Genomic DNA, 25,715 nt, shown 5'->3' with positions numbered 1-25,715 from the left:
CTTGCTGACTTTCTAGGGCAGTGTTCTCCAAGTTTGAGTATTTTGCAGATATATCTCATTGAAAGCTATAAAAATGGTAAAAGGCCTTAGAAAGAATAAGGGAAAAAGAGTGGAAGGTTTTATCTTCAGGGAGCAATGGGGATGTGTGGTTCATGCCACCTCAGTTCTCTGGTTATTGGGCTGGGATATCACCCTGGTTCTGTCACTAAACTGACAATATGACCTTGAGCAAGGTGGGCCTCGGATTCCATATCTGTAAAATGGGAATAACCATCTTTCTCTGAAGGTGGGATTGGGACGTTCCCCTATAGGTGGTGGGTAAGAGGGAGGAAGGATTGAGGCACTAGAGTGAGGAATCAGGTTGATACTTTGCAGATCTCATTCCGGTGGCTGTGGGGAGGGAGAGCTATAAGAGTACTCCTTGATGGTCTAAACAAGAGGTGATGCAGGCCTGAATGCAGCTGCGTGGACACTGAGGAACAAGGGAGGTATGCTTGTGTGTGTACGTGTGTGTGCATGTGCATGTTCATGTGTACATGCTTTGGGAAAGGGGAACCCCCCAAAACTCAGAAGTTATTTATTAAAAATTGTGCATTTAATCTTACATATGTAAACTTCAGTCACCTTCAAAGGATTCTCTGTTTGATGCAATGTACCTATCGAGATGCTTTTTCCACTGCTCAAAGCAGTTTTTGAACTTGTTCATTTTGATGTGTTTAGTGCTTCTGCTGTTTTTTTGCTTCATCTCTTCCACGTCAGCCAGAAACAATTCCCTTTGAGGACCTTTTCCATCGGGGAAACAAAAAAAATCGCTCTGGGCGAGATTGGGTGAATAGGGAGGGTGGGGCATGGGAGTCATGCTGTTTTTGGCCAAAAACTACTGAATACTCAGTACAGTGTGGGCAAGTGTACTCATAAATCACTGATTATGGGCCTGGCGTGGTGGCTTCTACCTGTAATCCTAGTGCTTTGGGAGGTGGAGGCGAGAGGATTGCCTGAGCCCAGGGGTTCAAGACCAGCCCGGGCAACTTGGCGAGACCTCGTCTCTACAATCAATCAAAAAATTAGCTGGGCTTTGGTTCCAGCTACCTAGAATGCTGAAGCAGAAGGATCACCTGAGCCCAGCTGGTTGAGGCTGCAGTGGCCGTGAGTGTGTCATTGCACTCCAGCCTGGGCGATAGGCAGTGAGACTCCAACTCAAAAAAAAAAAAAAATCACTCATTATGGAATGGGCAAACATGTTTGAAAGACTCTCAAAAAAAAAAAAAATTCACTGATGCCAAATGCAGCCTTTCACAATGCTATCTGGAACATCGATTCCCATGAGTTCCTAGAATTCTTCCCTAGTGGGGAAGCCTGTACTACAAGAGACCCACCCTCCAAAAAATAATTCTGGTTTTTTTTGAGTCCCTTCATATATGCGCATTATCAAAATAATCAAAAGTGCAGACACCCAGCAGTTCTATCATGATGACTCCATTCTCCCAGAGTAGTAAGTAGACAAATCGCAAAGGTACGCATCCAGGGAGGTTCACTGCAGCCTTGTTTATAAATACTGAGAATTTGCTAATTTCACCTAACTGGCCTTCAATAAGAAATTGGTTAACTAACTTTTGCAACCATGAGCTGGGCATGGTGGTTCATACATGTAATCCCAGTACTTTGGGAGGTGGAGGCAAGAGGATTGCCTGAGTCTAGGGGCCGAGACCAGCCTGGGCAATTTGGTAAGACCTCATCTCTACAATAAATCAAAAAATTATCCAGCCATGGTGGCTCATGTCTGTGGTTCCAGCTACTTGGAAAGCAGAGGTAGAAGGATCACCTGAGCCCAGCGGGTTGAGTCCGTGGTGGCTGTGAGTGTGCCACTGTGCTCCAACCTGGGCAACAGAGTGGGACTCCAACTCAAAAAAAAAATTTTTTTTTCAGCCATGCAACCGTTAAATAATGCTGCAGATCTGTTTTCCTGCATACAGCAAGATCTATAGATAGCCCAAATGGAAGAAGGGAAAGCCAACCTGCTGTCTTTGTGCTGTTATTCTCCATGACTCCAAAGCCCATCACAGTTGGGTTTGCTCAGGCCTGCTACATTCTCTCCCTGTGGATGATTTGCTGTCTTTTGCTACCCATAACTGTTTTGTGCCTGGTCTCTGTGAACAAGGACTGTGCCTTGTTCTTGTCTCCCTTGTTTCCCTCAAGCAACAGGAGTAGGTGGCCACTAATTACCACAGAATTTAATTGAGGGATGTGAACAAAAGGCCTGGTTATCAGCATTAAGTGATATTAAGCTGTAGGCTGATTCTCCCTCCCTCTTACAGAATAGAAACTGTGTCTGGCCCATAAAGAGGCTTTTCAACTAAAGTTGTGTTAACAAAGATCTCTTCCAGAGACCTCCCTGCTGGAGGGGAGCTGGAGTAAATTCAGGCTTTGTTTCCTCTACCTCAGGGAGCCAGCTGGAGGTGAGGGGAGATGAGGTGTACCTGCTGTCCAACTGGTTTTCATGCCCAAGATCTGAGCCTGTGGGTTTTTGTTGTGGTGGCAAAGGGGGAGGGAAAAGCTTTGCCTCATGTCTACCAGGTGCAGGGCACCTTATGCTAACTTGTTTCATCCTCACAGCAGACTGAAGATGAGGGAAATACAAGGTCCGACAATTAGATTCGCGAACCATCCTAGAAAATAATTCTACATGCCTCATTGCTGAATGTCACTACGTCTCCTTTGAAGTACTCCTGTAGGGAAGTTATGTACTGGTGCCCGTGCTTAGTCCACCCGCCAAAGCCGTTTTGGAGCTCTTTTTCTGGAAAGGCCATCAGAGCTGTCGTCATTATTTGTTGGGGTCTGACAATTAAGTTCGTGAACTTTACACTGCGTGCTTACGTTTGCAGCACTATAAACTGTGTTGGAACACACTCCCTACTCAACTGTTCTGGCCCCCAGTCACTTTTTTCTTTACCCGAAGATAAACAAAATATTGAAAGGAAGACATTTGATGACATTCAGGGTAATACGATAACAGCTCTGATGACCATTCCAGAAAAAGAGTTCCAACATTGCTTTGATGGGTGGACTAGGTGTTGGTGTTGGTGTATAACTTCCCAAGGGGAATACTTAAAAGGCTACCTGAGTAATATTCAGCAATAAGGTGTACAGCACTTTTTCTGGGACGAGTTTACGAACTTAACTGTTGGACCTGGTACTCTACCTTGTTTTACAGACAAGGAGACCAAGGTTCAGTAGGAATTGGTAAAGCCAGGATTTGACCACAGGCCCATCTGCCTTCAAGCCCTGGACCATGGTCCAGGTGGGGAGGCACTGTTACTGTGGGTGGGATTGGTACTGGGGTGGTGGGTGAGGGATGGGAGACTCTGAGTTGGGACAGGGTGGGTGTTAACTGGTATCGATTTCATGTCTACTGTGTATACAACGTGATGCTGGGCACTGAGGGAATACAGAGAAGAGGATGACACGGTCTCTGTTTGTTTAACCATCCGGCTCATGTCACTCACTTTTTTTTTTTTTTTTTTTAAGTTGAGTCTCATTCTGTTGCCCAGACTGGAGTACAGTGGCATTCCCATGGCCACCTCAGCCTTGACCTGCTGGGCTCAGGTGATCCTTGCACTTCAGCCTTCCAGGTAGCTGGAACCACAGGCTTGTGCCACCATTCCCGGCTTATTTTTTGATTTATTGTAGAGACATGGTCTTACCATGTTGCCCAGGCTGGTCTCAAACCCTGAGCTCAGGCAATCCTCTTATCTTGGCCTCCCAAAACGCTGGGATTATAGGCATGAGCCACTGTGCCCAGCCTACTATTTTTTTTTTTTTTTGAGTCGGAGTCTCACTCTGTCACTCAGGCTAGAGTACAGTAGTATTCTCTGGGCTACCTCAGCCTCGACCTGCTGGGCTCAGGCAGTCCTTCCGCCTCAGCCTTCCAAGTAGCCAGAACTATAGGCACATGCCACCAAGCCCAGCTAATTTTTTGATTTATTATAGAGATGAGGTCTCGCCAACTTGCCCAAGCTGGTCTCGAACCCCTGGGCTCAGGCAGTCCTCTCGCCTCGGCCTCCCAGAGTACTGGGATTATAGGCTTGAGCCACTGCGTCTGGCTGCCACTCACTTTTATCTCGAGAGATATACCTGGGGGTTAGGAGGGATAAGAAGGAACAGTTAAAACAGAAGGTGGAGAAGAAAGCTTCACCAAGCAGGGAGGGGTGTGAGCAACGGTATAGAGAGGGTCTGGGCTGAAGTGGGGGCTCCTGGAGGTGAGAAGTGGGAAGTTTGGAAAGGGAAGGGGGCTGGTGGTCAGGGCCCTTGGGCACTGGTTGGAGGAGTTTTGCCAGATTCTCTGGTTGATGGGAACTGCTGCAGGCTTTTGAACAGGGTTGACATGGCGGGAGGCCATTGTAGGGTGGTTCTTCCAGCCATGGTGTCAAGTGTGAAGTGGTGGAGGGAGAAGGGGAGGTTGCCTCACCTTTCTAGAATGTTTGCCTATCTGCAAGATGAGCAGTGGGAGGGGTAGGGATGCCCTGGCCAAAGTGGACGGAGCGGGGGCAGGGGGGTGGGATCTTAGGTCTTGACTTGGATGACGTGATGTTCCTAACAGCAGAAACAGATAGCTGTGTGTGCTCTGCCTCCGGGGTGTGTAACTACACACTGCCAGGTGCAGCTTAAAGAATGGTTGGCGTACACGTGTGCGCCCTTTCAACAATCGCTTATTGTCTGCCCTGGTGCTTGAGCTAGGCGTATGGTGGTGAGCAAAACAGACACAATCCCCACCTCAGGTCTGGCTTGGAAAGTAAATGTTGTAATATATAAGAAAAAAAGTACATGCAGCCTACTTGTGTAGTTGATCCTTGCTTGTACCCCACATCTCTATAATAAAATAAAATTTAATAAAAGGTAAAAAAATAAGACAGACATTAGCAATTAAAAAAAAGTGACAGGAAAAACACTGGAACTCTGAGGAAATAGTCCACCAGAGTGAAAGCTTTCCATCTCACTGCAGAGGAGTGGCCTCACGGAGGAGGGTCTGGAACAAATCTTGCCTAGAGGTTGGGGATTTTAGGCATCAGCTGGTCCAACCCCTCAGTTGGAGGGGACTTAATCGGGGTCTCACAGAAGCCGAGGGAATTCCTTCAGGTTGTGCAACACACTCCTGTGAGTTTCTGTGCTTGTCAGCACTTTGGCCCCACACCACGCTGACGCTCTGTTCTGTGTCTGAGCCACCCTTTCCAGTCTGATTTCTGTCCTTGGGTGGGAGAAGAAGAGGCAGGGCAGACTGTTAGAAACAGAATAAGGGAAACATTTCAGAGAGGACAAGCCACAGAGGAGCGCCCTCCCTTCCTCTGTGGGCCAGTGAGGCCCTAGATCAGGAGTTCAAAGAGGCTTTGGCTGGTCTCAGATCTTTGCCAGTTTCCCAAGGCTCATAACTCACTCCCAGGACTTATTTCTGAAAGCCCCGGTGGTGGGAACCAAGATGTCACTCACTTTAGAAGACCACATACCCTGGGAAATTCCAGAGACTTTCCTTTGAGCCTTGGGAGTCTGGCCAAATAACCCCTGGCTGGCTGCAGCCTCATGGCCACCGGTGAGTCCCCATGGCTAGGCTGGCCGTGAGCGCGCCCCTTCATGAGGTAGGGGTCTATGGGGTCTCTGGATGAAATGATTCCTGGAGTGGAAACCCATACACAATATTTTACTCATCAGAGAAGGACATGATTTAGTCTGGAAGTTTTAAAGGTGGTAGAATTGGAGCTTTGCTTCAAGCATTTTTAAAAATTACTTTTTGTATTATAAAGTTATTCGTGTTCATTGTTATAAATTTAGGCAATTAAGACAAGCAACAGAAAGAAAATGAAAATCCCTTGTAATCCAATCACCCAGAAAGAATCGTAGTTAACATTTTGTTGTCTGTCTCTATGTATCTATGTATATGTGTATGAACAAAAATGAAATAATGCATTATATACTGTTTTACGTTTTTTCACTTAACTATATAGTCATCCCTTGATATCTTCAGGGACTGGTTCCCAACCCCCCTCGGATACCAGTCAATGTATGCTCCAATTTCTTTTCTTTTCTTTTTTTTTTTTTTGAGTTGGAATCTCACTCTGTCACCCAGACTGGAGTTCAGTGGCACGCTTCCAGGCACCGCAGCCTTGTCCTGCTAGGCTCTGGTGATCCTTCCACCTCAGCCTTCCAAATAGCTGGAACTACAGGCGCATACTACCACACTTGGCTGATTTTTGATTTATTGTAGAGATGAGGTCTTGCCAAGTTGCCCGGGCGGGTCTCGAACCCACGGGCTCAGGCAATCCACTCGCCTTGGCCTCCCAAAGTGCTGGGATTACAGACTGAGCCACCACCAAGCCTGGCCGTTCCAGTTTCTTATGTTTGGCCTTTGATAGCCACTGGGTCCAGTGTGGCTCCCATAGATATGGAGGGCCAACTGTATATTGGGGAAAATGTCTATGACGTTAATTAACATTTACCTTATTGCTTTCAATGTCTGCATAGTACTTATTTTCTTTCTTTTTTTTTTTTTTTGAGTTGGAGTCTTACTCTGTTGCCCAGGCTGAAGTGCAGTGGCACGCTCACGGTCACCCCAGCGTCGACCTGCTGGGCTCCTGCGATCCTTCTGCCTCAGCCTTCCAATTAGTCAGAACTACAGGTGGATGCTACCACACCTGTCTAATTTTTGATGTATTGTAGAGATGAGGTCTCACCAAGTTCCTGGGCTCAGGCAATCCACTCGCCTTGGCCTCCCAAAGTGCCAGAATTACAGGCTGAGCCACTGAGCCCGGCTAACAGCTTATATTCTCCAGTTCAGCACTTGGAACTCACTTGAGCTCAAAGGGTTGCTGAGGAGATTAGATATTTCTATTTCAGAAACCAAATCAAACAAAAAACTCTGACCATTCATTGGCTAAATTAGCCATGATATATCTGTGCGGAGGATTGCTATGCATCTATTAAAAGTGGTGCTGTAAACTCCTCTTCTGGAAATATACCCAGAAGAACATAAATCATTCTACAAAAAAGTCACCCACACACACATGTTTACTGCAGCTCTTTTTACAATAGCAAAAACATGAAACCAACCCAGATGCCTATCGAAAGTAGTCTAGATACGCTGTGGGCATGGTGGATCACACCTGTGGTCCCAGAACTTTGGGAGGCAGAGGTGAGAGGATTGCTTGAGCTAAGTGGTTTGAGATCAGCCTGGGCAACTTGGGGAGACCTCATCTCTACAATAAATTTAAAAATTAGGCTGGGCTCAGCCTGTAATCCCAGCACATTGGGAGGCGGAGGTGAGTGGATTGCCTGAGCCTACTGGTTCGAGTCCAGCCTGGGCAACTTGGCAAGACCTCATCTCTACAATAAATCAAAAATTAGCTGGGTGTGGCAGCGTATGCCTGTGGTTTCGGCTATTTGGAAGACTGAGGCAGAAGGATCGCCGGAACCCAGCAGGTCAACACTGGGATGGCCTTGAGTGTGCCACTGCACTCGAGCCTGGGCGATGGAGTGAGACTCCAACTCAAAAAAAAAAAGTGGTGCAGCCATAAAGAAGACCAAAATCATGGCCTTCCCAGCAACATGGATATAGCTGGATATCATCATACTAAGAGAACTATTACAAACAAAGAACTGCATATCGCATGTTCTCACTCATAAGTGGGCCCCGATCACAGTGACACATGGGTTTGATTGGCAGATGCTGGACACTGCTAGGGGAGGAAGGGAGAAAAGGAGGGAGTGGACACGTGGCAACACACTGGTTACCACTATTGGGGGAGATAGGGCCAGCTAGAAGCTCAAACTTCAGCTTCATGCAACTTACTTATGTAGTAAATGCTCACTTATAACCCACAACTAGAAATAATAATAATAATAAATAATTTACATTTCCCTGGAAAAATTGCCATTGAATTTGTGACAGCAGAAATATAACAGATCATACTTTTATGAATTTTGGCATATTAATAAAAACTATCAATGTGTAAAAAAAGATGGTGCTGTAAAATATTAACTAAGGACCTGGAAAATGTTCCCTGTACATTAGTAGATAAAATTACATTTGGAAGTTCTCAACGAATGTTTAAATCCACATACAAACAAAGCAATACTGTCACTCTCATTTTATTGGTGAGTAACTTGATTTACCTAAAAATCATGCAGAAATTTGGATCTGGGACTTTTGATTTGAGAATTAAGTTCTAGCCAGGCACAGTGGCTCATACCATAATTCCAGTGCTTTGGAAGGCTGAGTCTATGGGTTCTAGGTTACAGTGGGCTATGATTATACTACTGCACTCCAGCCTGGGCAACTGAACAAAACCCTCTCAAAAAAAGAAAAGAAAAGAAAAGAAAAAATCCAGTGCTTTCTTTACCACACTCATCTGTTTCTGTCTATTAAAAAAAATAATAATACCGGTCATGGTGGCTCATGCCTGTAATCCCACACTTTGGGAGGCTGAGGTGAGAAGATTGCCAGAGTCCAGGGATTCGAGACCATCCTGGGCACCCTGGTGAGACCTTGTCACTACAATAAATCATAAAATTAGCTGGGTGTGGTGGCGCACAACTGTGGTTCTAACTACTTGAAAGGCTGAGGCAGAAGGATTGCCTGAGCCCAGCAGGTTGAGGCTGTAGTAGCTGTGAGCATGCCACTGCACTCCAGTCTGGGTGACAGAGTGATACTTGGACTAAAAAAAAAAAAAAAAAAAAAAGCCAGAAAGATGTCTATAATCAAGGACTATTTGCTCCATTCAGATCAGAAAAGACAGGTAAGTCAGGAGGCCTGACACCCACATTACTTTGTTTGCATAGTCCTTTATAGTTGATACAGCACTTTAAAGCTTTGATAGCTGTTTTATGATTTTAAAAAGGACACATATTTATTGTATAATTAGGAAAACAGAAAAGGGAGACTTACTAATAACATTTTTTTTGTCTTTTCTCATTGCAAATGTAAATTTTTATGAACTTGTTGTTCATATGCTTTTGATTTTTCTTTTGGCTGTTATAGACATTTCCCCATAAAACTAATTGTTCTTCTGTAACAATTTCTAGTGACTGTAGGTGTCTAGTTTTTAATCATTGATCTTCAATTGTTGGACATTGGGTCATTTCCCATTTGTTTTTTATTATTATGAATGATGCTGTTATAAACAACCTGGTCTTTATGAACATCTTTGGTTGTTTCCCCAACATAATTTTTTTGAAGAGTCATTGGTGGGGCGGGGATATCAATGTCTGATAATGCACTCTCCATTTACTTTGCTCTTTTGATCCTTAAACTAACGTCACGAAGCTGTCAGGGAAGGAATTATTATCCCCATTGTACAGGTTGGAAGTTGAGGCTTATAGAATTGCCATTTGCTCAAGATAAGAAATGACTTTGGAATGAGAAAGGGACTTGCTTTAATTCAGTGAGTCTGAGGAAGTGGAGTAGGAATGGCTTTATATTCATCTGTCTGGTTGTATTATCCCAAATTTCCAGAAAAGTCCCTTTCCGTAACCTCTGGCCCCACACAGAACAAGTTCTCAGTATTTGAAGAGGCCCCTCTGTGGTTTTGAGTGTTCCCTTCTCCAACATAAATCATCCTTATTCCCTCATGAAACACAGCTTTTAGTTTACTCAGTGTCTTTGACACCACTCTGGGTATATGCCGCTTTATCAGTAATCTTAAAGTGTGTGTACTAGTCAGCTCTTGAGGTTGGAAGTGACATGACAGAGACTCAATTGAAACTGGCTTCAAGAGAAAGGAAATGCTGGCTCCAGTACCTGGGAGCTCGCAGGGTAGACCTGACCTGGCCTTGCCACGGTTGGACCCTAGCATTCCAAGGGCATTTTGAGGGTTTGTCTTTCTACCTTTGGATTCTGCTAGCCCCGTTGTCACATCAGAGAGATGTTCACTCTCCCAGGTTCTATAAATCACTTCTTTTGTGTGTGTATGTGTTGGGATCTCACTCTGTTGCCCACACTGGAGTGTATTAGCACACTCATGGCTCACCACAGCCTCAACCTCCTGGGCTCAGGCGATCCTTTCACCTCAGTCTCCCAAGTAGCTGGAACTACAGGCATGTGCCACCACACCTGACTAATATTTGTATTTTTTTATAGAGATGAGTTCTTACTACGTTGCCCAGGCTGATTTTGAACTCCTGGAGCTCAAACAATCTTCTAGTTTCGGCCTCCTAAAGTGCTGGGATTACAGGTGTGAGCCACTTCGCCGGGCTGCATCACTTCTTTTTTTTTTTTTGAGTTGGAGTCTCACTCTGTCGCCCAGACTGGAGTGCAGTGGCACTCTCCTGGCCACTGTAGCTTCAACCTGCTGGGCTCCGGCTATCCTTCCGCCTCAGCCTTCCGAGTAGCCGGAACTACAGACGCGCACTACCATGTCCGGCTAATTTTTTGATTGATTGTAGAGATGAGGTCTCGCCAAGTTGCCCAGGCGGGTCTTGAACCCGCGGGCTTAGGCAATCCACTCACCTCATCCTCCCAAAGTGCGGGATTACAGGCTGAGCCACTGAGCCCGGCCTGCATCACTTCTTATACGTAGATTCTGATGGGCTCTGATTGGATCATGGGCCCACAACATGACAGCATGGGAGGTGTGACTTCCTCCAGTGAAGGGGGTAGTGTCAGCAATGCGTGTCCATCATGTTGTGATATGTAGAATTGATGACTGGCCAATTAAGAATAGTGAGACCGTCATCTCTCTTTTTCTCAATATTACTCTTTGACTGATGCAACCTAAAATCAAAAGAGGTTCCCTATTAAGATGTAAACATATCACGTCAAGTGCTGCCGCTCAGTCTTTTCCTCCCTTCTCATATTGCTGGACTCAAAGTTAGGTCTTTAAGCTTATCCTGTTAGATTTCTTTTTTTTTTCCCGTCTCAGGTTTATTTGTACAAATAGCACAGGAGGACACCAGCCCCATGCAGATAGCATCCTGGGGGTCAAATCAGTCCTTCTGTCCACACATTGGCAGACAGAGGCCTCTACTCTGGAGCTTTTGTGGGGATCTGGGCACCTTTGGGAGTCTGAGCAGGAGCTGGAACTGAAGCTGGAGTTGCAGGTGAAGCTGCGGCCGGGGCCTTAGTTTGATCCTTGGCCTTTGGCCGGCAGAGCCTGCGGCCCTTGGCAATACAGGCACAAATACGCTTCCCAAGATTGGGGTGGGCAATGTATGCAAGTTGAGTAAGCTTGCAGCCAGGACCCTTTGGGATCTTAGGTTTAACCTCCTTGGGCTTTACGAGGGGCTTGATAGCCTCAGCACATGCACTCATGGCACTGGCGTTGTTGGCTTGCATCTTCTTCAGGCCCTTCTTGTTGTGCTTCTTGGCAAAGCGCATGTTCCTCAGGAACTTGGGGTCCATCCCCTTAAGAGACTCGTATCTTTGTGATCGGGGTTTCTTGATGCCATTTCTGTGCCATTTTCGGGACTGGTTGTATGTGGTATGGTTCTTGGACTTGGCCATGTCTGCACCGTAAGCCACTGCTCCTGAAGCGCTTGTGACCGGAGAGCCTGTTAGATTTCATATGGCTGTATTGGGGCCACAGTATCAGCCTGTTAAGATCTGTTAGTCCTAATTCTGTCACTGGCTTCCTGCTTCTCCCTCCCAGCTCAGAGCACTCTGCAGTCAGGTGATAGGATGCCATTGACATCTGGGAGGGGTAGGCATGGGAGATGGTGGTCAGCTGCCTCCAGAGAGCCGCTTCTTCTCCCACCTGCTCCCTCCCAACCCTGAAACTGCTTCCATTTTTTTTGCGTGGCCCATGAGGTCAGCCTTCCGGGTTCTTGGTATATTAAAGGTTACCAGGAAGGGCATCATACCAGCTCAGACATTAATGTATTGGTGTAGGTGGACACGGGAGGTGTATCAGAGAAAGCAGTCATGGATCCATTTCTGGAGGCTGTCAGGCGCTAGCGTGTTCCTGGGAAGTGTGCAGTGGGACTGGCAATCCCTGAGAGTTGTGCTGAGCTTGCAGGTTTGTCACGCCAGCCTTTGCATGCAGGCGCTCTTGGTGCTGGTCGGGGGGGTCATGGGTGTGCTGGAGGCTTTTGGCCTCCATTGAGCTGTTGAAGACTCCAAACTGTGTTGGTCAGCTGCAAAAATAGTTTTCTTCCTTTGTAAGCAAGAAACACAAAGCAGCCCTTCAGAGAGGGTGGGCAGGAGTGTAGCAGTTCTGGCAGTATGTTGCATTAATCCAAAGTGGCATGGGGTGAACCACCCCGGATGGCCTGGCAGAAACAGAGTTGGACAGCAGCATCCGGAGGACCCCTGGAGGATAGAGGGCAGTGGGGGAGCCTTGCCTGGAGGGCCCTGTGTCCACAGACCACAGCAGGGAGGAGGCCTGATCTAGGCCCTGGCTCACCCGTAAGTTGAACAGGTGCAGGACTGGGGCACATCCCTCTCCATGCAGCCCTGTGAGAGCCTCATGTGTGCTGTGTGTGTCTCTGTCTCCAGAGTGGAATATGGTTGTCTGGGAGGAAAGGGAGGCAGATCTCTGCTGAGGTATGTTTATGGGTATGTGGACCTCCTCACTTCACGGGGGGTTTGCCAAACCCTTCAGTATTTTGACAACTGTCCCTTTGACACCTAGAAGCCTTCCTGTGCATGGAACCCCTGATCTTTCTATTTTCTCTGCCTGAGCTAGATCCCAGCAGAGGTTTTGGTTTTGGCTTGGGCTAAGTGGGGCTCTCATCTTCCCCTTCCCTCCACTCCCTTCTGCCCTCCCTCCTTCTCTGTAGGCCTTATTTCCTCTTTTGTATATACCCTGAGTTCTCCTTCACCCTAAGGGTGGGTGGGAGGGTGTTAGGGATTGATTTCCTCATTTTTGGATGGGCCCTTCTTTTTGGGCAGTAGCTCTATAAACAAAGGTCTTGGGTCCCAAGCTGAGGATGGTTGGTGAGGGGTGAGGCAGCAAGCTGGCGTGTGTAATGGGGGTGCCTGAATCACTCTGATGCCGGGGGGACACAAGACAAGTACCTGTTTGGGGCTCGTTCTGGCTCCCGGCCTGTCCACCAGAGGGACCTGGTTTGGAGGACACCTGAGTGTCGGGGAAGGGGAGGTGGGGCAGAGGTGCTAGGTATTGGACTATCTTCTCCTGGACCCAGGGTGCTGTGTGGCCCAGGAAACCCTGGCAGGAGGTGGCTTGTGAGGGTGGGTCCCAGGAATGGAGGGCTTCATGGCCTTAAGCAGAGCTATTTCCGCCCTTGACCTTCTCCACCTGGCAGAGACACAGGGGGACCGGCACTGCCTAGATGACAGCTACTCAGTTGGTTCGAACCACCCAGATTTTTGCTTATCTTTACTCTAGGAGAACAGAAGTCTGCTTGGGAAATCCTGTGTTGGCTGGGGGCAAGGGATGTGGATGAGTTGGGGTTTGCCCTTCCAGAATGCTTCCTGTACTGTTCTGGGGGTTGCTGGAGAAATCATAGATTAATGGGAATGTTCTTTCCTAAACTTTAACTAGCAAAGCCAGAAAAGTGTTTGCCAGTTAATAATGTACATGGTGAGATGTTGAGCTGAAATTTAACAGCCAATTAAAAAAAACAAGGCAGAGAATTTAAAAAATAGGACATCGAGGGCACCCGTGTCCTGGAATGGTTTCTGTGTTTCTGTGGAATCAGTGATTTTGTGCTGACTGGGAGGGTTTCAGTGGCCCTGTGTCGTTGGTGGCCTTTCTGAGAATGCCTGATGCCTGGCTCCTTGTCCCCGAAAGGTAGCTGAGTGTGCAGCCCCTGTGTGGATGCAGGAAACCGCTCACCACCCTGGGTGACCACAGCCTGGGGCGCTTTTCTCGGTGGAGAGCCCATGCAGGCTGCAGGGGAAGAGGAGGCCGAGACCTACCCCATGAAACTCTCCTGGTCAGAGCAGGGTGGGGCCCACCGAAGGAATAAAGCCAGGGAGTGGAGTTTCTGCTCCGATATCTGAGATGACAAAGTCCTTCTGCAGAGTTTGCTTTGGAAAAGAGAAAAGGTTAAAAAAAAACTCTCTGAATGGAAAATTTAAGGAACCGGAAACAAAGGCTCCACTTGGATTCTGAGCGGTGTGTGTTACTGGGGAGATTGTGCCTTTTGTTAGAGGCCCTGGATCCCAGTCAGGCCCTCCCTGGCTAGCTTAGGCACCCGGTTTCACTTGTACCCTGGCTAGGGACTCCAGATGTCCCCAGCCTTGTGCCCTGGTGGGCTTGTGGTTCACAGTGTGGCCCTTGGAAATGAGCCCCAAGGTGGACTGTGCCTGACTCGTGTCTTTGTCCTTCAAGGTGTCTGACACTAGTGGTGGCCCCTGAGTGTTTCTGGGACACACAGGGTGGATACTTACAACTGTGTGCAGCATGAAAACAGACACACATGCACACACATGCACGCACGCACTCACAGAAGCACATGCACACGTGTACCTCTGGTCCTGTTCCTGTGTCTGTCTTTCCTCTCCCCAGCTCTAGCTAGGGTGTGCCTTCTCTTGCATCTTGTGCATTTCTTTCTTTCTTTCTTTCTTTTTTTTTTGAGTTGGAGTCTTACTCTGTCGTCCAGACTGGAGTGCAGTGGCATGCTCATAGCCACCACAGCCTCGACCTGCTAGGCTCCGGCGATCCTTCCGCCTCAGCCTTCTGAGTAGCCGGAACTACAAGCGCATGCTACCACTCCTGGCTAATTTTTGATTTATTGTGGAGACAAGGTCTTGCCAAGTTGCCCGGGAGGGTCACGAACATCTTGTGCATTTCTATCTCTACCTGTTATTTTCTTCTTGTTGTTGTGTTTTGGGTTGGGGTCTCGCTCTATCACCCAGGCTGGAGTGCAGTTGCCTGATCATGGCTCTCGGCTCACTGCAGTCTTGATCTCCTGAGCTCAGGTGATCTGCCTCAGCCTTCTGAGTAGCTGGGACTACAGGCATGTGTCACCATACCCAGCTAATTTTTTTTTACATTTTTTTGTAGAGACAAGGTCTCTCTATGTTGCCCAAGCTGGTCTCGAACTCCTGGGCTCAAGCAATCCTCCTACCTTGGCCTTCCAAAGTGCTGGGATTATAGGTGTGAGCCACTGCACCTGGCCTCTACCTGCCTTATTGAAACAAACAGTACAGGCTGGGCAGGCATTGTCCTGAGTGCTTTTATGTGGCCCATTTACTCTGCAGAGTCACTTTATGATATAGGTGCTAGAATTATTATGTTACCATTTCATAGATGAGAAAATTGGAGCCAAAAGAGATGAACGAGGCTGGGCTTGGTGGATCAGCCTGTAATCCCAGCACTTTGAGAGGCCGAGGTGAGAGGATTGCTTGAGCCTGTGGGTTCAAGACCCACCAACCCACCCAGGCAACTTGGCAAGACCTCTTTTCTACAATAAATCAAAAATTAGCCGGGCCTGGTAGTGCACCTGTACTTCTGGCTACTTGGAAGGCTGAGGTGGAAGGATCGCAGGAGCCCAGCAGGTCGAGGCTGCAGTGGCCATGAGCGTGCCACTGCCCTCCATCCTGGGTGACCCAGTGAAACTCCAACTCAAAAAATAAAAAAGAGGTGAACTAGTTTTCCACAAAAGTTAATGGTGATACCACTGTTCACCCAAAGGTATCGCTGATTCCAAGGCTGTGGTCTTGATCTCCCTTTTCTGGGCTTTGAACTGGAGTAATGTGGGTGCCTTCCCCTGTGTCTCTGTGTATAGGCACCTGCCTCTCACTTCCTTCAGGAGGAAGAAAGCCCCGGATGAGTTGGTGATGGAGATGGGGTGTTGGTGGGTTTTATGAGTTTATTTCCCCCCCAGATGTCTTTATCATTGCCATTGGTTACAATACATTAAAATTAGGAGGGAGAAACAGCTATAAAGGAGGGCTAGGTCTAAGGTAGGGGGTATTCAAACTTTTTTGATCAGCTGGGCTCAGTGGCTCAAGCCTGTAATCCCAGCACTTTGGGAAGCCGAGGCGAGAGGATTGCCTGAGACCCAGGGTTTGTGACCAGCCTGGGCAACTTGGCAAGACCTCGTCTCTACAATAAATCAAAAAATTAGCCAGATGTGGTAGCATGTACCTGTAGTTCTGGCTACTTGGAAGGCTGAGGCAGAAGGATGGCTGGAGCCCAGCAGGTTGATGCTGGGGTGACTGTGAGCATGCCACTGCACTTCAACCTGGGCGACAGAGTGAGACTCTGACTCAAAAAAAAATTTTTTTTTTGATCATACATAGCCCATGACTAAATTAGCATGTACCCCAAAACAATTATACTCATTTGTACATTGAATACATACCTGCTGTGCTAATAATGTGCCTGTGAGACACACACTCATGTATTTAAAAGGATGATAAAGAAATAAGCATGAAGAGATGTTCTGCTGTCTTCTTCCCGACCTGCAGTGTATCATCCCGAGCACCTCATGACTGAGTGCTGTGGACTTTGGGGACCCCTGGTCTCTCCCAGGGCATCGCTACTGCTGTGGCCCAGTGCTCTATGCGAGAGGGTACACCTGGCAGTGCCCTCCAACTTTAGGGGCACTGATTCTCAGATGCAGGCAGGTCCTGCCTTCCTAACCCTCATGCTTTTTACCTGGAGTGCTACCAAACTGAGTGGAACCTAGGGTGACGCTGTCCTAGCTGCTGCTCTGGTTTCAGTCCTTGCCTGTTACCCTGGAGCCCCTCAGTCAGTTCCAACGCTTGCAGACATCCTGGGGTACAAGGGAAAGGCCCTTTACTGGGGCTGGGGTACAGCTCAAGGACTGGCAGAGAGGTGGAGAAATGGGGACTGTTCCTTGCTGGTGGGAATGTAAAACAGCGCAGCTGCTGTGAAAATGGGTGTGGGGGCTCCTCAAACATCTAAATGGAGTGACCATATGACCCAGCAGCTCTGCTTCTAGAATATACCCACAGGAGTCAAAAGCAGGGGCTCAAATAGGTGTACATCTAGGTTCATTTCAGCATTATGGACGATAGCCAAAAGGTGAGACAACCCAAGTCTCGCCAGGTGCAGTGGCTCACAACTATAATCTCAGCATTTTGGGAGGCTAAGGCAGGAGAATTGCTTGAGCCCAGGAGTTTGAGACCAGCCTAGGCAACATAGCGAGACCCCTGTCTCCTTAAAAAAATAAAATAAAAAAACAATTAGCCAGGTGTCATGGCTGGTGCCTTTAGTCCCAGCCACTCAGGAGGCTGAGGTAGGAGGATTGCCTGAGCCCAGGAGATCAAGGCTGCAGTGAGCCCTGATTGTGCCACTGCACTCCAGCCTGGGTGACAGAGTGAGACCCCAACTCAAAAAAAAGAAAACAAACCCAAGTCTCCATCAGCAGATGAATGGATAAACACAATGTGGTATACACACACCGCTGAATATTATTCACCCCTGAAAAGGAAGATGATTCCAACACGTGCCACAACATGGACGAACTTCAAAGATATCATACTAAGTGAAATGAGCCAGTTACAAAGTCAAGTATCGTATGTTTTCACTTATATGAGATACCTAGGGTAGTCAAATACCTAGAAACAGAAAGTAGCTCAGAAGTTTCCAGGGCTGGGAGGAAGGAGAATTGGGGTGTTTTTCTTAACTAATAGTTACAGCGTTTTCTGTTTGGGATAATGAAAACGTTTTAGAAACAGATAGTAGCAACGATTGATTGTACAATGTTGCGAATATAATAAAGTCAGAAAAAACCTTTTTCAAAAAAAGAAGAAGAAAGCAACGTGGAGGCTGGGGCAGAGGGACAGGTAGTTAATTTTTTTGTCCGAATGTGGTGCATCTACGGATCAAAGGCCAGACTGTCCCTGTCCCTGTGGACACCTGCTGCCTGACATTACGGCTGCCAGGACGGGACACCTGTGACCACACCCTGGCCGTTGTGACTGGCAGTACAAATAGCTCTCCTAGCCCCCCAGGGGAAATGGTCCTCGAGATTTAGGCCACGAGGCAGGGCCGTTTGTCCCTCTTCTTGCCCCCTCCCCGGTCAGCTGATGCCAGCTCTGGGGTGACAGCCCAGCGCCCTGTGAGGGAGGACCCACCTCGCTGGCGATTTGTTGATAGGGCTCTCTCCTTTTCACAACAGGTAATGGTTTTTCTCCGAGGGCTGGAATCATGAAGTAGGGCAAGACAGACTTCTTTGGAGTTAAATTTAGGGCTTCAAATCCAGGGATGACCGAGTAAAGCTGTATGTAACTCCTACTTCCCCATCAAAAAAAAAAAGTCCTAGATTAAGCAAGGTCCAAGGAACCTGCAGATACTGCAGCCAAATTGGAACATGTACCTCTAAAAATAAAAGATGCTGAAGCCTGGAAAAGACCCAGTATGGCTGATTGGCCAGGCACGAGCCCTCGGCTTTTCTCTTTTCACTACCGTCTCCTAGTACTGACTGCCCAGGGGTGGTGTCGCCCTTCTCTGAGGACTGTGCCGTGTGCAAGTCCTGGTCTTTTCGTGACACATCCTGGGTCAGGGAGTAGACGGCCACCTATTCTACAGACAGGGAGGCTGAGTCTAGGAGAGGCCTTGCGACTGTGCCCAGGGGTCACAGTGGCCACCCTGCTTCTTATCACCCCCTTTCCCAGAGCGTGGGTTCATTTGGGTTGGCCTGGAGTGGGAGGAGCAAGTATGCAGTTGTATCGTTAACTCAGAAACCCCCTCAATGCCATCTTGTTCCCAAGGCACCAGTGGCCAAGCCCCGTGTCCTGGGCACGGTGATCTTTCTTGTTGTTCCTGAGTGTTGAGCATATCAGGGTGTATGAGAGATTCTCAGAAACACAAGTTCAAGGGAGGCTGCCCAAAAGCCACACCAAGAGGCCTCTGGCCACAGGCAGAATGCAAGTTTGCAGGGAGAGAGGACAGAAGGTTGTTTTGGGGGAGTGAGCGTTGCGTAGCAAAGGTAATAGCCACAGCTGAAAGAGACTGGGCACTTACTGCCCACTGACCTTGTCTCCAGGAGTCTATGTACCTGGATCTCGCAGCAACCTATCAGGTGGATACTGTAATAATGTCCATTGAGAGCAAGAAAATGAGAGCTAAGTGTCCCCCACCACCCCGGCGGGGTGGGGGTGGGAGTCACAGAGACAACAAGAGGCCAAGATGGGATTTGAACCCAGGCAGTGTGTCTCCAGGGCCTGTGCACTTCGCTACCACGCGCACCAGTCATTTCTGCCAAATTTAGGGGCTGCCCCTAGTCTGAGGTGCAGGGCAGTGTCAGGAACTTGGGGCTTGCTGCCCCTCCCTCTGCCTGTTTTGGGAAAAGGACAGATGAAAGGTTGCCCTACTGCCCCCGTTTACTTCCTGCTGGGGCCGGGGTGGCAGGGTCAGCTTGATTTTGTCACGGAGGCTCCTGTTTACACCTGGTGCAGGGTGGTCAGTCCCAACAGGTCACATTTGTCAAGCACCTACTGCGTGCCAGGCCTACCCTTCAGTGTTTTACTCCTGTTATCTCGCAGCATCCCATGAGACAGGAGGCACTGCTCCCAATTTACAGGTGAGGAAACTGAGGCTCAGAGAGGTGAATGACTTGCTTAAGTTAAATCACTATTCAGTGGCAGAACCTCAGTTTGATCTCAGGACCCTCTGCCTAAAAAATCCTTGGCTAGCCCGGCCTCTCCCAGGAGGATGCTGTGAGGCTGCCATGACCGTCCACACTCCATAACGGCCAGAGTCCTGCCCCTCACTTGAATCGTGCCAGGGTGGGTCTGAGGACCGAGGCTGAAACTGCTTGTGCCCTGTTCTGGGGAAGAACGGCCCCGGGGGGAGACCCACAGCCCAGGACGCCCCCCTTCAGGTGGGGCCGAGGGCGGTGCAGGCTGGAGGGCCTCTTTTCTGGGCCACTTCTCCGGTTGCTGTAGCCCGTAATTGTAAACTCTGCGGAGCTCCTGGCGCCTGGCTGGAAGGGAGGGCGGCTCAGTGCCTCGGAGGGGCCCGGGGCAGGTGCGAGAATCAGGTGCTCTCCGGCCTCGGAGACTCGTCCTCCTGGGAGCCGTGCAGCCTGGGCAGTGGGACCACCTCAAGGAGCTGGGGGGCCTTTCCGCAGCCCTTCCTGCAGAGTCACCCGGAGTCTGCCCTTCCTCCGGAGACTTGGTCATCCTAGTGAGTGGCAGAAAAGCCAGCGGGGACGGGGGTGGCTTGGGGACCTCACTGAGGAAACTTTGATGAATGACCTGCTTTTTCTAAAACTTGAGGACTTTGTGTTTTGGATTTGGAAAAAGTTAATAATGAGATGGAATATTTTAGAGAATCGAGCTCTTCAGCCAGAGACCCTTGCCCTGGGGCACAAGGGGCAGTGGCCTTCCTGGAGGAGTGGAGGGGCACATTGGTGGCTGGGTCTGTCCTTGGGGAGGACAGACGGGGGGGTGGGGAGGGTAGGGGCTGGGATGGTGAAAGGAAGCTGGAAGCTAGAGGACAAGTGTGGGTCAAGGAATTGGTGGGTAACTAGAGCGAGAGCTGCTGTCCCAACCTGGGCCAGCCCCTGTGTGCCTCAGTGTCCCCATCTGTCTGTTGGGGGTGAAGGTAAGGTCCCTCATGGCAATGTTCCTGCCCCGAGGTACTGGGAGGCCTCAGCCGTGGGTGTAACTGTTACACAGTCGTTGTTGTTTGTTATTTATTATTTAAGCACCTCTCCTGTGGCTGAGCAGGGCCTGGGAGTTGAGTATCACCTTGGGCTGTGGGTCCCCTTTCTCCTGTTTACCTGTGGTCACCTGTTTGTAGTTGGCACCTCCTGCTTGGAGGGGACACTGTGATGGTTCACCTTCACAGGGGTTAGTCCTAGAGGCTGAGGAGCCCTCATCTGTGACCTTCCGCAGTGCTCACTTCTGCCACTGGGGATGGAGGGAGATGGGTGGGCTACTTACGTCCCCTTCTGCCCTGATATTCCCCTCAGATCTCAGGAAACATTTGAGTAAATTCTGGAGGAATTTGGAATCTGGATCTTGGGGGGCTTCTCGCCCCACTCCTGTTTCCTGGCCCCAGCTTGGGCTCCTGGGTGCCCATGCCTCATGCTCTGGGTGCTAGATACTTGGGGACAGTAGTATGCTTCTCCAGGGCTGGTGGGACTTGAGGCTGTGACCTGGCTGCTGAAGCAGGGGACAGGAGTCAGCATCCCTAGTGAAGGGGCCGCTAAAAGGAAGGTGGCCCAAAGTCCAGAGAGAAGGTCACACCAGGCACAGGAGGGCATGAAGGTAGACGTGAGGGGATGCTGTGCACACCCACAGCCTGGGGGGGAGGGGCGAGGGTAGAGGAGTGGGGGGGGGGAACGACCTGCCATTATGTAGCAGTTTTAGCCCAGAAAATCCACCAGCCTCACCTGGGCTCCCTCTCTTGGGCTCCACCTGGGGAGGCAGGCCCCGCCTCCAAGCACCTGGGGTAGGGAGGCAGGTAGGCACAGCCTGCGGAGGCTGCTGAGGGGAGCCTTCAGCCCCCTTCAGGAGCCAAGTTTATGGGAGAGCTGTAGCCAGGAACCATACACTGATAAAGAAGTGTTTTCATTCTCGGGGGCGTTAATTAACACAGATTAGATTTCGACTGAGTGGGCCTTTTGTTGCGCCAGCCTTTCTAATCAAGGTGGTTTCAATACTACTGTGGTTTCAGTGAGCCAATTCAGGTTCATTACTTTGGTCAGTTACTATCCCGGGTATTCAGGCCTGATGTTATTACTTATGGCCCTACTTGGTCCAGTTTTTCAAACTTGATTTACTGCTGGTCTGGCGTCTCCCTCAGACATCACCTGGGAGGGTGCTGAGCCTGGAAGAAGATAATCCAAGCGTGCAGGCACATTTCTTGGCTCTGCAAATTTTATTAAACATTTACAAACATGTTTTCCGCAGTTTCCTGAGGGAACCTGGCACAGACAAGATGGGAGTTGAATTTTCTTTCCAGTTGTCATGTTTATTAAATAATCCCACCCATTCTCACTGTCTGCAGAGAGATTGGAAATGGATCAAACAGTCTTGTCAGGGAAGCCGCGCTGAAAGTATGGAAGGGTGTGGTGACAGGTGGACCAGTCACTGAGTGTAAACACAGGATCTGCCTGACTTGGGAAGGGGTTTGGCCTCTTCACCTCACCCCACCCACCCCACTCCAGCCTTGACACCTCTCTTTTTGCAATGGGGGCTGTTCATTCTGCTTCTGGGTTAGAGTGCCCATGTTTCTTTTCTTCCATTTCTTTCCAAATTTTTTCCTCTGATTACGTCTACTATGCAATCAAGCATCTTAGCACCAACAAAAATAAGTCAGTCCTCATCCTACTACCCCAAGAAAATGATGACTAAGATCTTAGCACATTTCTTTCTAGCTTTTGGGGGGGCATTTAAAATATTATTGAGGTCTCCATATATATGTCTATATCTAGTACTTGCAGAATCATTATTTCTATTTTTATTGCAGAAATAATGCATATTAGATTGTAGAAAATTTGGAGAATGTAGAGGGAGAAGCACAGGATGAAAAGTAAAAATTCTACCATTATTCCTTCATCCAGAATTAATCACTCTGGCTGCTTGCATGTTTTCATGGCCAGTCTTTTGTTTTCCTCATGGGTGTATACATTATTCCTCACCACAAATTGGAATCATGCATATATAGATGTGCTTTTCCCCCCTTTTTCCTTAAAAATATCCCATAAATATTGTGTCGTAATACAGTTTTTCTCTGGGACATGATCTTTAAAAAATAATTTACTGAGGTGAAATTGATGCAATATAAAGTGGACTGTTTTAAAGTAAACAATTCAGTGGCATTTAGCACAATGACAGTGTTGTACAACCAACCTCCATTTCTGTCTGGTTCCAAAACGGTCTCATTCCTGTAAAGCAAAAACCCTTATCTGTTAAGCAGTTTCTCCCCATGTCTCTGGCGACCAACCAATCTGCATCCTGCCTCTATAGATGTATCTGTTCTGGATATTTCCTATAGATGGAATCATACATGAGACATGACTTTTAATGCTGTATAAAATGCTTTTTACTGATCTATGTGAACAGGCTGTGAGTCTTTTTCTTTTCTTTTTTTTTGAGTTGGGGTCTCACTCTGTTGCCTAGACTGGAGAGCAGTGGCACGTTCATGGCCACTCCAGCATCAACCCACTGGGCTCAGGCGATCTTCCACCTCAGCCTTCCAAATAGCTGGGACTACAGGTGCGTGCCACCACTCCCAGATAATTTTTTTTTCATTTATTGTAGAGATGAGGTCTCACCAAGTTGCTCAGGCTGGTCTTGAACCCTGGGCTCAGGCAGTCTTCTCACCTCAGTCTCCCCGAGTGCAGGGATTATTGATGTGAGCCACTGTACCCGGCCTGTTTCCAGTTTTTTAATGCCGTAAGTAATAATTCATTCAAATTGTGCCTAAACCTTTTTGTATTTTAGATTAGCAAGAACATGTATTCTTGAATATCCCCATGTGATTTAGTTTGAAAGTGATTGTGGAGTAAACTTTTTTATTTTTTTATTTTTGTTGCCTTGAATGAAATACTCTTGCCACTAACCTTTGGACATCCTGTTACTTTTTGAGAGTCTTATCTCATCCATCAAAGCAATTCTTTAGCTAGGGTGACTAATGCTGCCAAAAGCCAGGGGAAGGTGATAATGCCTCATATTACACAAAGGTAGGTAGTACTTAACCTAGCACTTCTCATTGGGATTGTATGGGCAGTCTTCACTGCATCTGTTCTTCAAAGGAAGCATACCTTTTGCAGAGACTGGTTAAACTGCTTTAGGTTGAATTGATAGGGCTGGCCAGAGCTTGTGGAACATGGTAGTTGCCAGAGACCTCAGGTCAATGTAATTTGCTGCTTCCTGTCCCTCTCATCCAGGTGCAGCAAGCACCAGAGTAAAGCGGGCTGAGATGCCTTGTGTAGACAGATTATGGATTAGGGCCCAGCAAGAGTAGGCTTTAGACTTCCCGCAAAATCCATGACAGACAGGGTTTCCCTGGCACAGACCTGGATTAGGTATAATTAAAATACGAGCTGTCTTTAAATCTTTAAATCTTACTGTGGCATTGTGAGCGTGGGATTACTGAGGGGTCGTCGGCTGGTTCTGTAAATCAGTAGAGAGAGTCACAGAACCAGCGGATGGGAAGGAGGTTGAATTGAGAGTCTCATCTTTGCTGTGCTGTGTGACTTTGGGCAAGGTAGGTCTCCCCTCTTGAGATCAGCTGGTCCACACTCTAGTGGATGTGAACTCGCCCTGGGGGATTACTGCCCCTTTCAAAATTGCACTTGCTAAGCCATCTTTGTTGCGCTTCCCTCCAAGCCTAGCACAGTGCCTGGGACAGAGTGAATATTCAACATGCACATATGGCTAGGTACAGGGGTGCCTGTGGTTCCAGCTATTGGGGAGGCTGATGCAGGAGCATCCTTTGAGCTCAGGAGTTCAAATCCAGCCTGGGCAACATAGTGAGACCCCATTTGTATAACAAAACAAAACAAAACCCAAAACATGCTCACTGTGTGTGCTCACATACATACTCCTCTGAGCTGCTCTGTTATGGCAATAGAATATGCCTGTTTTGCTTGGTCTCTGTGGACAGTGTCCAAAAAGAACATATGCCTACAAACTAGATCATTATAGTCCCTTAACACCTCTGCTTTTTTTTTTTTAAAGACTGAATTTTGCTGTGCTGCCCAATTCAAGGCTAACCTTGAATGCCTAGGTTCCAACGATCCTCCTGTCTCAGGGTCCCAAGTAGCTGGGATTACAGACGCATACCCTGCTTTTTAAGTGGCTGTGTGTGGTCTCTAAAATTTCTCCTTTTCTAGATAACTGGGTCTTTAACCATCTTCTAGTCTTTTTTTTTTTGAGTTGGAGTCTCACTCTGTCACCCAGACTGGAGTGCAGTGGCCGCTCCGAGCCACCGCAGCCTCGACCTGCTGGGCTCCGGCGATCCTTCCACCTCAGCCTTCCAAGTAGCCGGAACTACAGGCGCGCACTACCACGCCCAGCTAGTTTTTGATTTTTATTGTAGAGACGAGGCCTCGCCAAGTTGCCCGGGTGGGTCTCGAATCCCGGGGCTCAGGCAATCCACTTGCCTCAGCCTCCCAAAGTGCTGGAATTACAGGCTGAGCCACCAAGCCCGGCCTTCTAGTCATTTTCAAACCCTTCTATGGTTTTGCTAAACCTGCCTTAATTTAAAATCCTATTCTTAGTTGGGCGTAGTGACTCACGCCTGTAATCCTAGCCCTTTGGGAGGCCAATGTGAAAGGATTGCCTGAGTCCAGGGTTTGAAGACCAGCTTGGACAATTTGGTGAGATCTTGTCTCTACAATAAATCAAAAAATTAGTCAGATGTGGTGGTGCGCATTTGTGGTTCCAGCTACTTGGAAGGCTGAGGTGGAAGGATCACTTGAGCCTAGGAGGTCAAGGCTGCAGTGGCTGTGAGCGTGTCACTGCACTCTAGCCTGAGCAACACAGTGAGACATCTACTTTAAAAAAAAAACAACAACCTCTCCCCATTCTAGAGCTTTCTGGAGGTAGTCTTTACTGTCCTTCCATTATGGGCTACGGCCTCACGTTTGGCACGGCCTAGTGGAAAACAAACTTAGAACTCCATCTAGGTCAGTACTTTTCCTTAAGCTTCATTTTTTTTTTTTTTTGAGTCAGAGTTTCACTACTGTTGCCCGGGCTGCAGTGCAGTGGCACGCTCATGGTCACCACAGCCTCGACCTGCTGGGCTCAGGCAATCCTTCTGCCTCAGCCTTCCAAGTAGCTGGAACTACAGGCATGCGCCACCACGCCTGGCAAATTAAAAAAAAAAATTTATTGTAGG

The 25,715-nt window shown here is 48.2% G+C and overlaps 1 protein-coding gene across 1 annotated transcript; it reads right to left on the bottom strand.

Annotated features, from left to right (window-relative positions):
• Positions 1–11,002: 11,002 nt before the first annotated feature.
• LOC103269760 (60S ribosomal protein L29-like) lies at positions 11,003–11,509 on the bottom strand. The gene has a single exon (XM_008067323.2). The coding sequence runs from the start codon at positions 11,480–11,482 to the stop codon at positions 11,003–11,005; it is 480 nt and encodes a 159-aa protein (XP_008065514.1). The 5' UTR covers positions 11,483–11,509.
• Between the last annotated feature and the right edge of the window lie 14,206 nt (positions 11,510–25,715).

This window comes from Carlito syrichta, unplaced genomic scaffold (assembly GCF_000164805.1).
Source record: "Carlito syrichta isolate Samal-C Ts95f unplaced genomic scaffold, Tarsius_syrichta-2.0.1 Scaffold309476, whole genome shotgun sequence".
Taxonomy (NCBI): Eukaryota; Metazoa; Chordata; class Mammalia; order Primates; family Tarsiidae; genus Carlito; species Carlito syrichta.
Note: the sequence above shows the minus strand (reverse complement) of the source record. Positions and strands in the feature narration are given on the sequence as shown.